General features: G+C 42.7%; 1 protein-coding gene across 1 annotated transcript; it reads left to right on the forward strand.

Moving 5' to 3' along the window:
- The first annotated feature begins 5207 nt into the window (after window positions 1-5207).
- golga7ba (golgin A7 family, member Ba) lies at window positions 5208-9913 on the forward strand. The gene is made up of 5 exons (XM_004066135.4): window positions 5208-5456; window positions 5889-6014; window positions 6684-6836; window positions 6914-7015; window positions 8027-9913. Exons 1-5 carry the CDS (start codon window positions 5445-5447, stop codon window positions 8108-8110), a joined length of 477 nt encoding a protein of 158 aa, XP_004066183.1. The 5' UTR covers window positions 5208-5444; the 3' UTR covers window positions 8111-9913.
- Window positions 9914-14552: the final 4639 nt, after the last annotated feature.

Here is a 14552-nt window from a genome sequence, read left to right on the forward strand (position 1 = left end):
TATGTACTGAAGCTCAGTGAACGCACCAGGCAGAGACGCTTAACGGGCTCTGTCATCGAACCTGTTGTTGGGGGGATGCAACGCCCCGCCTCTTAGAAATTGTGTTCTTTAAAGCCTGACACTGCGGCTGCGTGTAGGAGGAGATACCAGCTAAAGTTATGGTCTGATCGCTACATTGATCGGTGTCTGTGTTTATCGATCCTTTCATTATTAGTCTGAACTATTTTTTATTTTGAAAAATCATCGGATCGGGTGCTAAATCAGTACAGTAGGGGGAAAACTCAATGAAAGCTGTGTATTCTTCTTTCTCCTGATCTAATAAAAGGAGGACAGTATTGAATATTTCTTCAGCGGACCGGCCTTCTTCCATTCATTTTCTTGACCCGCTCTATCCCCGCTATATGCGGCTCTTTCTTCCGTGTGCAAGGCCGGAGCGCGCCGACAATCGTGTCAACCTATGATGAGGAGCGCGGGGGGAAACAACTCTCAGCTGCAGAGGATGTGAACAGGTGAACAGGTAGAAAGGAACAGCAGGTAGAGAGGCAGGGGAGGGGCTTTGGCTTCAAACTGTCAGAGAGATGCAAACAAGGCGTCAGATTTAGATGCAGCTTTCACTGCAGGAGTTGAAGCAGAGACTTTCTCTGGGATGATCTTATGATCTCAAACATGGAAACATGATTACCAAGTAGAACTCTCCAAAATACTAAACCCCATCTCTCCACATTCTTGGTGTCTAGTGTTGCGGAGTGGGCGTGTGTGTGTGTGTGTGTTTGTTTGTGTGTGTGTTGGGGACCGCACGCGCCTGTGTGAGAGGAGGGAGCGGAAGAAAGGAGAAGAGAGGAGCGCGTGCAGGACAAAGAGGGGTGTGACAGCGGAGGGAGGAGTGTGCGTTCATATTGTGTGTGTTTAGAGGAAGGAGAAATGTAATAAAGAGAAAGTTTCTGGCAACACTGCTGCTAGCTGCTCCTTTAGAAAAATCATGCTCCCTCCACAGCTCACTGTGACATTACTTTCTGTTAGGCAGTTAGCCGCTCAAATTTCAGAATAAAAGCACTTCAATTGCTGCTTTACTTCCGTTGTGAGTTAAAAGTGTTGTGAGGTAAGTTAATGTGTTGTGTTGTGACCCTTCTGGGCCATGAGTTAATGTGTTGTGTTGTGAGTTAATGTGTTGTGAGTTGATGTGTTGTGTTGTGAGTTATTGTGTTGTGTTGTGAGTTAATGTGTTGTGTTGTGAGTTAATGTGTTGTGTTGTGAGTTAATGTGTTGTGTGTTAAGTTAATGTGTTGTGTGTAAAGTTAGTGAGTTGTGTGTAAAGTTAATGTGTTGTGTTGAGACCCTTCTGGGCCACCGTAGTATCGGAATCTGGTGCTAGCAGGACAACAAACTTTGGGGAACAAAACCTGTTTCACCTCCACCCCTACAGCCCTGAAAAAAATGACTTGTTCAACAAACAAAAAAATCATGGAACAGATTTCCACGAAATGTAATTTCTGTCTTTCAACACTAGGCATCTGTGTTGTTCCAACTTAATCTACTTTGTTTGGGTCAACCAACTTAAGTTTGTACAACCCAATGTCTAGACTTCATTTAGACCAAGTTGTCATGATATTACTAGACTTGGCAGACCCAGATGCTGGAACCCGGAAGAAAACCCAGACGACGTGAGGTAAGTAAGAGGTATTTAATTTATATTCTGATATTTTGGTAGTGAACTTGAAGGATGGATCTTGATGACAAGAGGAATGATGTGGATCAGGAATCTTGACTTGGAGGCGAGGCGTGGCTGGAGGGTTCGGCAGAAGAGGTTCCGGAAAGCAGGGCTTGAGCAGGATACGAGACGTGGAACCAGAGATGACGACGGTGACCAGGTGATGACTCGTGGAGGAATAATCCTGTAAGCGAGGCGTAGGAGAAATTAGCGAGAGGCTAACAGACATGAACAAGATACTAGTGGCGTCCAGACTATGCACCGTAGAGGAACAATGAACTGGCGTTGAATGCTGGCACTGGATCTCCTTAAGAGGCTGGAGGCTGATGAGGTGAGTGAGGAACAGAGCAGAGAGGGGAGGGGGAGGAGAGCTGACAGAGGCACCATGACACAAGTCTATAATGTTTGTCTGACTTCTGTTAAATTCGTTTTTGTGACAAGAAAACTTAACGTCAATTCTACTTTGATTCTCATTTTTATTTTCACTCTATGATTTTGCTGAACTCACATATGATAAAGTTTTGTCCAACACGACTTGTCATTTCCACATTACAGGCATGGATGACCCCAGTGGTCTCTCGCACTACAGGACAAGAGTTCTAACCCTGACTGCAATAATTTAACCAATATTACATGTGTCAAACTCAAGGCACGGGGGTCAAATGTGGCCCGTGAGAGCACAAACGTTTTTAATTTCTTAAAATAAAATTGTTTTTTAGTTGATTAAATATAATTTATGTGTGGCTGCAGTTGTAATTATTCAATGTTTGCAGGTCTTATGTATGTATGCAGACAAATTGTTGTCATCAAACCATCAGTTGGATGCAAGGCAGTGTGAAGCCTTTTTTTTAAACTTTACATTATAATACATGTTCTTTCTAGCTCAGTTTCAAGTTATTTTTCTTTATTCACTTGGACAGTTTGATCTTTCATTAATGGACTTATGTGGGTTTTAATAAGCGGACAAAATTTAAAAGGATTTATGCTAGAGTAACAAGCAAACATGTTTTCTATGCCACTGTAATTGTAACTATAAAATGTTATATTAAATGAATAATGAATTATTTAACATTAATGATTAGTTACATTTATTTTTCATTACATTTAGTTCCATGTATAAGTTATATCTGGCCCTTTGAGGACAACCACTATGCTGATCTGGCCCTCGGTAAAAATGAGTTTGACACCCCTGACCTCTATCTTTCAGGGGTTTGGTCATCATCCTCTCCCACAATCTAACTCATGGTGCAGACAGAAATAAACATAACAGGATAAATTACTAGTTAAAACAGAGTAAAACAGCTAAACAACAAAACACAGACAAACACCCACACTTAAACCACAATCTGCTAAGAGCTACATATTATGGTTGGGAAACAAAAAGCCGGTTTCATTTTTTTCAGTGAGCTCTGTCATCAATATGACTTTTTATCCTTTGCTCGTTTTTCTTCATCAGTTTTTTTTCTAGCATCTTTTTCCTGCAGAGCTGGGATAGCTTCATGCTGTTATGGTGTTTGATTTGTTTTTAATTGTCTTGTCAACAGGACTGGATTACAGCTGTCAATCATTCCCTTCAAAGCCTGTCAGCGTGGCCGGCCCTACCTCACTGTGTGACAGTGCAGTCTAAAGACCTAATGATGACAAAAAACAAAATAAAGATATCAGACACAGCTTATTTTTGCAGTTTATTTTATTTATAACCATCTTTCATTTTAGAGCATATAAGGGGTTAATAAATGCCGGAAATAGCTACAGGTGAAAAAATTTTATTTCTCACAAGAGGCTGAACATCCAGCTCTCAGGCCCAAAGCAATCGCCTTGAAGCAAGAAACGGGCCTGAGTGCAGCCCACAATCTCAATTGTACCAAGCACCAGTGCAGCACAAACACCAGTATAACATTCACATCTGATGTGTAGTACACACCTAATAAACAGCACAGATACAGTGCAGCACACACAGCTCTTGTGCAGCACAAATACCACGAACAAGTGCAGCACACAAACCTGAAGCCCACACACTTCATTTGCAGCATACACGTTAGTGTATCACCAAGACCAGGGAAGAAAATATACTTGTTCAACATTCACATCTTTTCAGCATAAAAATCGGTGCAGCACATTAATGCACATAAACCATCGCTACACAAATCAAATCAATATATAAAACAGTACTGTAACACAACCTCATGTGCAGCAGCAACACCAGCGCAGCACAAAAACTAGTGCAGCACATATCCCAGTGCGGCACACACACCAGTGCAGCACACACACCAGGGCAGGACACATATCAGTGTGTGCTGATCTCATTTGCAGCACAAGCATTAGTGCAGGATAAACACCAGCAAAGCATACACACGAGAGCAGCAAAAACACCGGCAAACATACTAGTGCATCACACAAACTAATGCGGCACACTTGTGATGGGATGATTATGACGCCTCAAGGGTAATGTTTTGACAAATTACCCAAAGTCTGTTGACATAGTGCTGCTCCCTCTCTCTAGTGACCTCTGCATTCATTCTGAAATCAATGCTGGTAAATAAAATAAGAATAATAGATGGAAAATAAGAATAGAGAGGGAGAGGATTGAAGTGTAGAAATGTAAACATTAATTTAGGGTTAGGGTAAGTAATAATATCTCTCTGCTGCACTTAACTCACTCTTATACTGCACCTTAACCTGAACTTTAACAGTGTCATTCAATATTTTCACACCAGGAAACTGCAACAAGAAAAATATAAATGATATTTACTTTACTTTAGGAGAAAAACAAAATTTAAAAGTAAATGTTTCAAGTACCAACATATTTAATGATGTTTAGGGTATATACTGCAGAAGCACGATATTGGTGCAGGTTAGTTTGGCGTTACCATAACAACGTGTCCCACAATGTGCCAAGTAGCCCTCTTTTGGCGAAAACAATTTAAAATAAAATAAATATCTAGATTAAAGAACTAATAATTGATCAAATATGTATTTAGCGGCCATGGTATTAGTGGGATAATTTCAGACAAGGTGTCTGTTGTCAAAAATTAATGGACTAATCTCTAAAAATCAAAAATGATCCCTTATATCCTACAAAATCATGAGTCAAGACATAAAATCAAACACTGTCAAAACTAACAGAAAACAAAAGATAGAGAACTTCTAAACATGGAGTGGTCAGCACCATCTCATAACTTGAAACCCATTGAGCTGTCTGGCATGACTGACAGAATGACCTTCAAGAGCCAAATATTTATGGGAGTTTGGAACCTTGGAAAGAAACTTCTGGAGAAGATTTCGTTTTTATTGTAAAAGTAAAATATTCAGTGACCGTGTTCGGATGTTAGATTTGGAAAAGGATGGGACTTTGACATATTAAAGTTTAAAAGAACAATTTAGTCTATAAATTAATTCCAGGATTTTCCACTTGTTTATGAGTGGGTTCCTTATATTTCAAAGTGACTTTGTGACGTCACTGAGCAAAGTGACACAGCTGATTTGGACTTGTACACACCTCTCCTCGTGCTCCGTCCCAACACGGTGCGTGCGGGGACGGAGCACTGTGCGTTATTTCTGCATGTGCACGTTTGCGCTGACCCACATTAGGGCTGACGACGCGGGAGTACACACCGCTGAATGATGAATGGGGTACACGTCACAGACCCCGCCCTCTCTCCTCTGCCCGCCCATGTCCCATTAAACCTAGTTGTGTAGTCGTGTAGGGCTCTTCTCCACGGACACGGATGGCAACATGGCGACAGAGGTAGGACAACCTTCACGCGTGTCGTTCAGACATATTTCCCTTTTTCGATCGTGCACGCGGACATACTAGGTCATGCGCGCGCGGCTCAGCTGCTGTGACGCTTTTTCATTCTTTTTACTGTCTTCTTATAGTCCCTTTATTACACGGGGGTGGGGGGCGCAGCAGTGTGACAGGCTCGTGCCCGCTGTCCTCGTTCTTGCAGCTGTTGTGCTCGTGCGTTGCTCGTTAATCCGCGAAGCCCTTTCAGCACCACAGACAGAGGCCACGCCTCGCGCCCGCGCAGACAGGACAAGGACTGGAGCAACAGCGTGCGCGTATCAGCTTTCATGTGTATGGATCTGTGGTTCTGTCCGGGACCCGCGGGTCGATGCCGGCCTGTCTGCTCCTGGGGGAGGGGGGAGCTTCTCATCAGTTCTCTGTCCCCCCCATCAGTTCCATAACCTGCAGGAGCTGAGGCGCAGCGCTTCCCTGGCTAACAAAGTCTTCATCCAGAGGGACTACAGTGAAGGGACAGCCTGCAGGTTCCAGACCAAGTTCCCCTCTGAGCTGGAGAGCAGGGTGAGCTGACACTGCCTCCTGACCTGCCCCCACCTTCAAATGACAAACTCTCACATAAAAGGTAACATAGATGCAGTTTGTCCCTGGGAAATCTTGACAGTGTTGAAGTCAGTCCTGTTGGTTACCTGGGTGCAGGTAAACTGTAACTTTACTTCTCAGATTGGGGGCCCCAGGCAAGCAAAAACATTTGGCCCTCTGCAGCAGTTGTATTAATCGTTTTTTTTTTAAAAGGGTAACTAAACCTTCGATCCGATAATTTCTTTACTGGTTCACTTTTAGACACCATCAACATTAAGAATCCAAATCTTTTGATAAGCATCTAAAAACTGAAATCACATTTAAATGTTGACCAAATGTTAAACTTCTCAAAGATTTTCAAGAGGCTGATGGAGAAAATGTTGTGGTTTCATGAAGTGTTAAGAGGAAACCTGCAGTTAAACAGGATTCAGGTTTTATTTGTTATACACAGAGATTGATTTTTTTCAAAAAAAAAAAATCAGGTATTTAGGTCCTTGTTGAATGCTGAGAAGAATAAACCTTTCATCACGCCCTCAAGCTTTCATTTTCACGCTATCGGCTCCTCATAGTTTCCTGCATCTCCACCACCAAGCATCTAGCCGTTCGTGTCACTTTGACCAAACGTTTGTTCGGTTGTGCGTTTGAGTCCAGATCGAGCGGACGCTGTTCGAGGACACCGTGAAGACGCTGAACACCTTCTACGCAGAGGCAGAGAAAATTGGGGGGCAGTCGTACCTGGAGGGCTGCCTGGCCTGCGCCACGGCGTACCTCATCTTCCTCTGCATGGAAACCCGATATGAGAAGGTCAGGTTCTTCAGGTTCTTCAGGGGCGGAAGAGAAGAACGGCTGTTTCTGATTCTGCTCCCCCTCCCTGATGTCAGGTGCTGAAGAAGATAGCCAAATACATTCAGGAGCAGAATGAGAAGATCTACGCCCCCAGAGGTCTGCTCATCACCGACCCCATAGAGAGAGGCATGCGGGTGGTATCCTGACCATTGACAGTAAATGGCGTATACTTATACAGCGCTTTCCTACCTACAAGGCCCAAAGTGCTTTACAGTTACACATACATTCACACACTGGTGGCGGCTCCGCTGCTGATCACTGGCGCCAACCTACCACCAGAGGCAAGGTGGGGTTCAGTGTCTTGCCCAAGGACACTTCGACTCATGGGCGTGCAAGGCAGGAATCGAACCTGCAATTTTACGATCATGGGTCGCTGCACTACGGCCGCCCCACAATAAATGAGAACAGGAATGAGCAACCCTCCCCCCTCGCGTTCCAGATAGATTAGATTAGATTAGATTAGATTAGATAGACTTTATTAATCCCACGATGGGGAAATTCTATTTGTCTGCGGCAGCAAAAAAAGACATCCAAAACAGCAAAAGTGAAGTGACTAATGAAGTAAAGTAGGAAGTACCCGCTGGTACTTCCCATTCTAGAGAAATCTTATAGACTTCTATAGAGAAATAAACAGCTAATACTCAATTATTCTATTTGTCAGAACAGACAAACATAATCTTGTTCTGCTACACTTTATTAACATGTTCATGCTAATCCAATTTTTTTTCTGGATATTTTTGCTGTAGGGCAAGTTATTGAAGTCATAAACTGAACAATCAGATGCCTCGAGAAAAGTAGGTGGCCTCGCGTCAAACGCTATGACAGATTCTCCAGAGCCCGCTTTCAGTGGAAGGGGTGTGGCCTTCTAACATGCCCATTCTTGATTGGAGATAGTGGGCACCATAGACATGAAGATGGACCAATCACTGCTTACTGAGGACGTCTTGTTCCAACATGGTTAAGGACATATCACAGAAAAATCCAGACTAAATTGACTTCTAATGGTTGGAACCTGAAGCAAGGCATTTTTTATGGGTGACGTCACTCGTGATTGGTCCAGTTTTACATGTACAGTCAATGATCCTGACCTGGTCGGTGGGACAGGTGAACACGTCAGACCCTTCTGCTTCCTTGACGGCTCTCCACAGATTGAGGTTTCCATCTATGAGGACCGAGGCTCCAGCGGCTCCAGCTCTGGCAGCAGCTCAGTGTCTGGCAGCACGGCCCGGTGAGCAGGGGCCCCCCGGGATAGGCCATCAATCAGCCCCCCCCCCCAAGCTGTGTATGCGTGTGGAGGGGGCCCAACACTCATCAGTTACATGAACTCATCATCTTCTTTTTTACATTTCAAAGTTCGGTGTGCTGCAGACCCTGCAGGAGGGCTTTTTCCAGAAAAGACGGAAGGTTTTTAAAAGTCTCTCTCACTCTGAGACACGCAGTCAAAATGCCCACGCACTGGTTTGTGTTGCCTTTGGTTTTCCTCCTATCCTTGGTCCGTAGAAAGTCCCCCTGCATTCACAGTTCATTTGGTTCAGTTGAACTTTTACACATGCCAAACCAGGAGGACCATCTGAGGAAACCAGCTCTAGTGTAGACGAGGATCAAAGCAGGATTAGACCTGGACCTGACCTTCCCGAGAACATGCTCCTTAAGCTACCTACGCTCCGGCATGTGTGGCAGATGTAACCCTTGTGCTATCCTAGGCACTTTAACATTGGGAGTTGGGTCATCTAGACCCACTAGACAGTGCTCTGAACCTTTTTTCTTCAATGATTTGTGATCTTCACTGGTGTCCATGGATTACATGAAATCTTTCCACCTTTGTCATGGTAGGGAGAACACGTCAAAGTAAGGGTGGGGTCATCCAAAATAGCACAAGGGTCAAGAAAGTGCTAAATGGGCACTCTTGAAGGGGCTTTTAGCATATGGTGTACAAACAGGTCGGTCACTGCCCTATTCTAGTGCATGTTCTCTCAGTTGGAAGAGGCTTGTTGCAAAATTGTGAAGTGGTGCAAATCTCACAAATCATACTCCAGACTTTTTCTTTCCCAGCTCTTTTTTGACATATGAAACACATGGTGTCATATAATTAACTTTGGGCACAAACTGCAATTATTAACCTCTCCCTTATGATTGATTTTTGTGTTTTGACCCTGAAAATGGACTTAAAAACTCCCGTATGTATGTATGAACGTGAGAGATTTGGACGCGGGAGCCGGAAACTGGCGCATGCACGTGTTTACATGGACTTTTCATTGGAAGCAGTTTCTCAAACGTGTGTTTCCGAGCCCGGTGTGAATGTTGCAATACACACAACAGAAACATGAGCGCTTAGTTTGAAACTTTAAAGCAGGCCTAAACATTTACATGTTTTGGGCCTTTGCCAACATTTGTCATTAAATGTTTTTAGAGTCTCACTAGTGAAGACTCTGTCATCTCAGGACTTGCATGGAAATCCATTAATCAAGATCTCAGATTTTCTAAGATTGGTTTGTTGACCCTTGTTGAGGTTTCGCTGCATGAAGCAGAAGATAAACAGAAGCTTTATCTGCAGCTTTGTTGTGCACGCTCAGCTGTCTTCTATACCAGGAGAAGATGGAGCTGCGTGAAGAGCATGTCCACATGTGTGTTGAGGCAGACGGCTGCAGTTCCTCTGGTATGAGTGAAACAAGGACTTAAGAAAACATCCCAACTTTTCTGAGACTGTCTGCAGGACCACCGGTCTGTTCTAAACAAACAGCAGCTCTGCAGCACACAGCAGACACTGAGACACAGAACCATTCTCCTCTTCATCACTTGAACTTCATAAAATCTGATGAGCAGAGTCTGTTTCCACCCTCAGCTGAAGGTCAGCAGATGAACTGTCATGCTCTCTCCTTTATGATGTAGCACATTTTTCTCATTTCTATGATCCACACTGGAACCTGAGCTTCTGTGACTAATATGCAAAGAATTACTGATCTTTTTTTGGGGAGGTGGGGTTGTCTTCCTGAATCCAGACTGTAGTTTCAAATAAAGAGCAACATGTTCAAAAATGACATCCATACATTTCTTTTTTGGACTGATGGAAAAGAGAAGAGACAGAAGGAGGGTAGGATATTAAAGATGGGGGGATAAGGATACAAAATAAAAGGAAAAAAGGGTGCGGGTCAACAAGTTGGAGGATGAAAAATGAGGATCAAGAATAAGAGGAAGTAAGTTGAGATATAGAGGCACAGAGTTATCATTTTTAATGTCAAATGTAGATGTTAGTTTAAAGAGTCGGGCCTTTCCACATACACACTCTAATATTACAATCATACCTGTTAGTCCCAAAACCTTCACACACGTTCATGTCAACATGTACACAATACAAGTACAGCTAACACACACATACTTATGCATAAAAACAAACATGTGCCAAGCACGAGTTCTTCCTGTATGCAAACACATAATCTATTTATGCAAAGGGTAGCTGGCACCTGTGCCCAGGTGAGTGTTTGTGTTCTGCTGTGGAGGATGATGGAATGTAGAAAGGGAAACAAAAGAGGGGGAGTGCCCGGTCACCCCCAAACCAAGACCCTCGCCAAAGGCGAGGCAACGGTGGCAAGGCCCCCCAGACCCTGGGGTCGAGGTAATCTGTCCTCCATGCAACCGAATGTCACCCACCCAGAGAGCAGCACACTTCCACCTAGGAGTCCTAAGCGTCCCCCAACCCCAGGCACAAACCAGGGCAAGTGCCTCACGCACCAAAATCATTACAAAAGGCTGAATTATTTAAAGTTATAAAAACTATTTAACTGAAAAAAGTATGTTCAAAGTTCAAAACGCTCTTCCTGCAACTAAGCATTCAAAAACATTTTAGATTTTCAGAGGTAGGTTACAAAAGGAGCAGGGAGTTCCCTTAGCAAAAAGTAATCTACTAGTCTACTATAAGTGTACTAATTCTATACTAAAAGTGAGGCAGTAAGCTTGAAGTTTATGTTTCATATCCTATTTATAAAACGTACCTTAACCATAAAATGTTCCAATTTCGTCTGAGGAAGTATTCAGTTATTATAGCCTTCTTCCTACACTACACGGACAGGGTCTACATTAGACTTTCTATGCTTAAACTGAAGTATACTTCATAAATCAAACTTCAGGTGTACTAGTTTTTGCAAGTTTTTTTATGTTTTGTTACCTCAAAGCTGATACAATGAGAAGTTGTCACTGTGTGTGATATCACATGAAAAGCAACTTTTAAAAAGGATCAAGTTTGAAAAAAATCTTAAAAATATTATAGTTACAAGCAGGGTTTAACTGTGGTGCAGTGGGAAGGTCCTGGTCCAAATCCCAGCTGGGACTTTTCTATGTGGAGTTCGCATGTTCTTCACACACTTGTGTGAGTTTTCTCTGGGCACTCCGGCTTCCTCCCACAGTCAAAAGACACAGTCCACAAATACTTCATAGGTTAAGGGGTAACTCTAAATTGTCCAGGTGTGCATGTGGGAGGGATAGTGTGCCCTGCGACAGACTGGCGACCTGTCATATGTGTACCCTGCCCTCATCTGACAGTAGCTGGGACAGCCTCTGGCAACCCCAGTGACTCCTAAAGGGATATTGTGGGTTAAGAAAATGGTTGAATATTTACAAGCCACAAAGTACAGCATGGTGTTTTCTTTTAAATTAAAGTGCTTTTCTGTGTGCATATTAGTAGATTCTGTTCCCTGTTTCAGTTTAATCTCTGCAGGACAGTGGTTTTTAAATGAAAGTCGCCGTTGTGTGAAAATAGACTATGAAAAACATACTGGAGCCAGTTTAGCTCGTGCTGGTTTGCGGCGCCTTCCGTCCGTGGTTCGACTCCAGGCTGCTCCCTGTTCCCTTCTCTACCTCTGCCGGTTCCAAGCCCAGTTTGAGAAGGATGCGTCAGGAAGGGCAGGAAGGGCATCCGGCGTAAAACATTGCCAAATTTACCATGCGACTTGTTCGCTGTGGCGACCCCTGATGGGAGAAGCCAAAAGTGGTAGGTAGAGATTCTCCAAGTCGTCTCACTTAAAAAGATGAGTTTGGTCTTTAATGTTCATCATAAAAACTAAACTATGAGAGACAGAATGTAAAAAAAATGATCACATTGTTTGATAAAAAAAATAAATTAGTAAAATGGTGCAGAAAATAAAATGTTCATCTCTATCAAATGAGAAAAAATTCTGTTACTACTTTAAGAACCTCTTCTATCCTACACTTGTTGCCCAAGACCAGTGCTTCTCAATTATATTTTGCAAGGCCCCCCCTAGGAAAAAGAAAATGTTTTTTCGCTCCCCCCACACACACTTGCGCGCTGACAATATATAGTTTAGTATCTATAATAATGTGTAAGTATACCTAAAATTGTATCTTTTAACATTGACAAAACAAAAAAGCAATATAAATCAACTTTAAACAAATATTAACTTTATTTTGCCACAGAAACTCTGTTCTAGTCTAAAACAGAAAGAAGCTTAAAGTTCCTGAAATAAAAAAATCTGTCAGTCCTTATTTAAACTAGAAACATTTTGACCAACTGAACCATTTGATGCTGAGGAAAATAATTCAATCTCTAAATAATATTAAATGTAAATTGATCTGAAACATTAACACAGCAACACCAATATATTTAAAGTTTTTAGTCTGAAGACACAGGTAAAAAAAACATTGTGCAGATTTTTTTCTAAATGATGGATTGTTTATTTATGCTGTTTTCCTGCATTACCTGCTGCCTTTGCGTGCGCAGACATCTATAGCTAAAGACGAGCCGCTGAATGCAGAACAGAACAAGACGGTGAGGCTGATCTTCTTTCGGGGTTCACTTCCGTGTTCGAACCCTCAGAGCCTCCGGAGCGGCTTAATAAAAGAACCAGTCTCAGTTCTTTAACCCTTGTGCTATCCTAGACACTTTAACATTGGGAGTTGGGTCATCTAGACCCATTAGACAGTGCGCTGATCCTTTTTTCTTCAATGATTTGTGATCCTCACTGGTGTCCATGGATTACATTAAATCTTTCCACCTTTATCCACCTTTGTCATGGTAGGGAGAACACGTCAATGTAAGGGTGGGGTCATCTAAGATAGCACAAGGATTAAGTGGAACTTTCTTTATTATTTTTTTCCTTAACTCCAAAACGGCGACTGACCGCGCTCCACACACTCACATGTGCTCCCCCCTCCGTTCCTGCATCTTCGAGCACCGATTTCAGTACACACACACGGACACATGAACACACACGGACACATGAACACACACGGACACACGCACACACACGGACACATGCACACACACACACCCACACACACATCCCAAAGAACTACATTTCTTTTCACACCTGGTAAATATTTTCTGTAGGTCTTTACTTTAGATCACCTGATCTGTATTGTTTAGAACAACTGATTAAACTTTTTGTTTATTATGGATATCTCCTAGTCGAGAGCCGAACAGCAAAGCAGTCACACCTAAGCATTAAATAGAAACACAATAAATCAAAATATATCAGTAGTCATTGAACTTTCTGTTAGTTTTCTAAAGGCTGTTTTACATGTTTAGTAGAATGAATTTTAAAAATATAGCTCACGGTTTTTGTGTGCCACCCCAAGATTTAAAGTGGACCCCTACCGGCCACCCCCATGAAAAATTTATGGAGGTGCCACGGAGCAGTTCACAGTTTCAGGCTGTTACAAACTCTGATATGTAACAGATAATAGCAAACCAACAGTGGCACAGATTTTTTTCCAAGCACTGAGCCACGCCCTATTAAATTTTCGCCCCGGGCAATCGCCCATATTACCTGTGCCTAAAACCGCTACTACTGCGCGCCTCCACTGGCATGAGAAGCACTGTCCTAGACAGTGCCCAAAAAATTTTCCGAGAAGTCTCTGTGAAAAACCAGTGTGCATCGATGCTCACTAGAACGGCGAATATGGATCACGATGCATTGCGTCGGAACAATTTGTGCAATTATTTTTTGCTATAGTAATATTTTGCTGGGTAGCTCGGTTGGTAAGGTGGAAGGCTGCCACGCAGGATCCAGGTTTCAATTCCCAGGAGGGGAATGAAGGAATGAGCAATGGTAATGGGGTAATTATCATATCAATGGTGAGCAATTAACATCACCCAGTGAGGTTCCTTGGGCAAGATCCTGAACGCTGCTGCCTCCTGAGCGTGGCTCGTCTGCAACTCAGGGGATGGGTCAAATGCGGAAAACAAATTTCGCACACCTAGGTGTGGGACTTTTTTTTTCTTATTAATTTATTTTTTAAAATGTAAAATGGTGCAGAAAATAAATATTTATCTCTATCAAATGAGAAAAGATTGTATTACTACTTTAAGAACCTCTTCTATCCTCCACTTGTTGCATGTGTTAATGACACCTGTTTTGATCCGATCCTCGGATCATCACAAAACGCTCATATTAATTAGATTTTAACCCCGTGAAATCGATGACGTCATATACACCGTAAAAAAAAAAAAAGTAGTGAGCAAGGTGTCCGAATTGCTTTTAAAATCCAGGTCACTACATGGTGCGGCACTATATAGTTTTTTAGTAGTTAGGGGTTAGGGTGGGAATTCTGACACAATTTAAGATTGCAACCTCTCTACTGAGACTGACCATAATCTGGATGAAACCTAGATCTGACAATTTCTCTCCATCTGGGGCTCCACCCAAGATCTCACTTGGTAGA

This window comes from Oryzias latipes, chromosome 1, assembly GCF_053564925.1.
Source record: "Oryzias latipes strain Hd-rR chromosome 1, Olatipes_Hd-rR_3.1".
Classification (NCBI taxonomy): Eukaryota; Metazoa; Chordata; class Actinopteri; order Beloniformes; family Adrianichthyidae; genus Oryzias; species Oryzias latipes.

Excerpts from the sequence above, each read along its gene's own strand:
- golga7ba (XM_004066135.4), top strand. Across the intron at positions 6,837-6,913 it reads TGGAAACCCGATATGAGAAG|GTGCTGAAGAAGATAGCCAA; the intron begins GTCAGGTTCTTC and ends CCCTGATGTCAG. Across the intron at positions 7,016-8,026 it reads TAGAGAGAGGCATGCGGGTG|ATTGAGGTTTCCATCTATGA; the intron begins GTATCCTGACCA and ends GGCTCTCCACAG.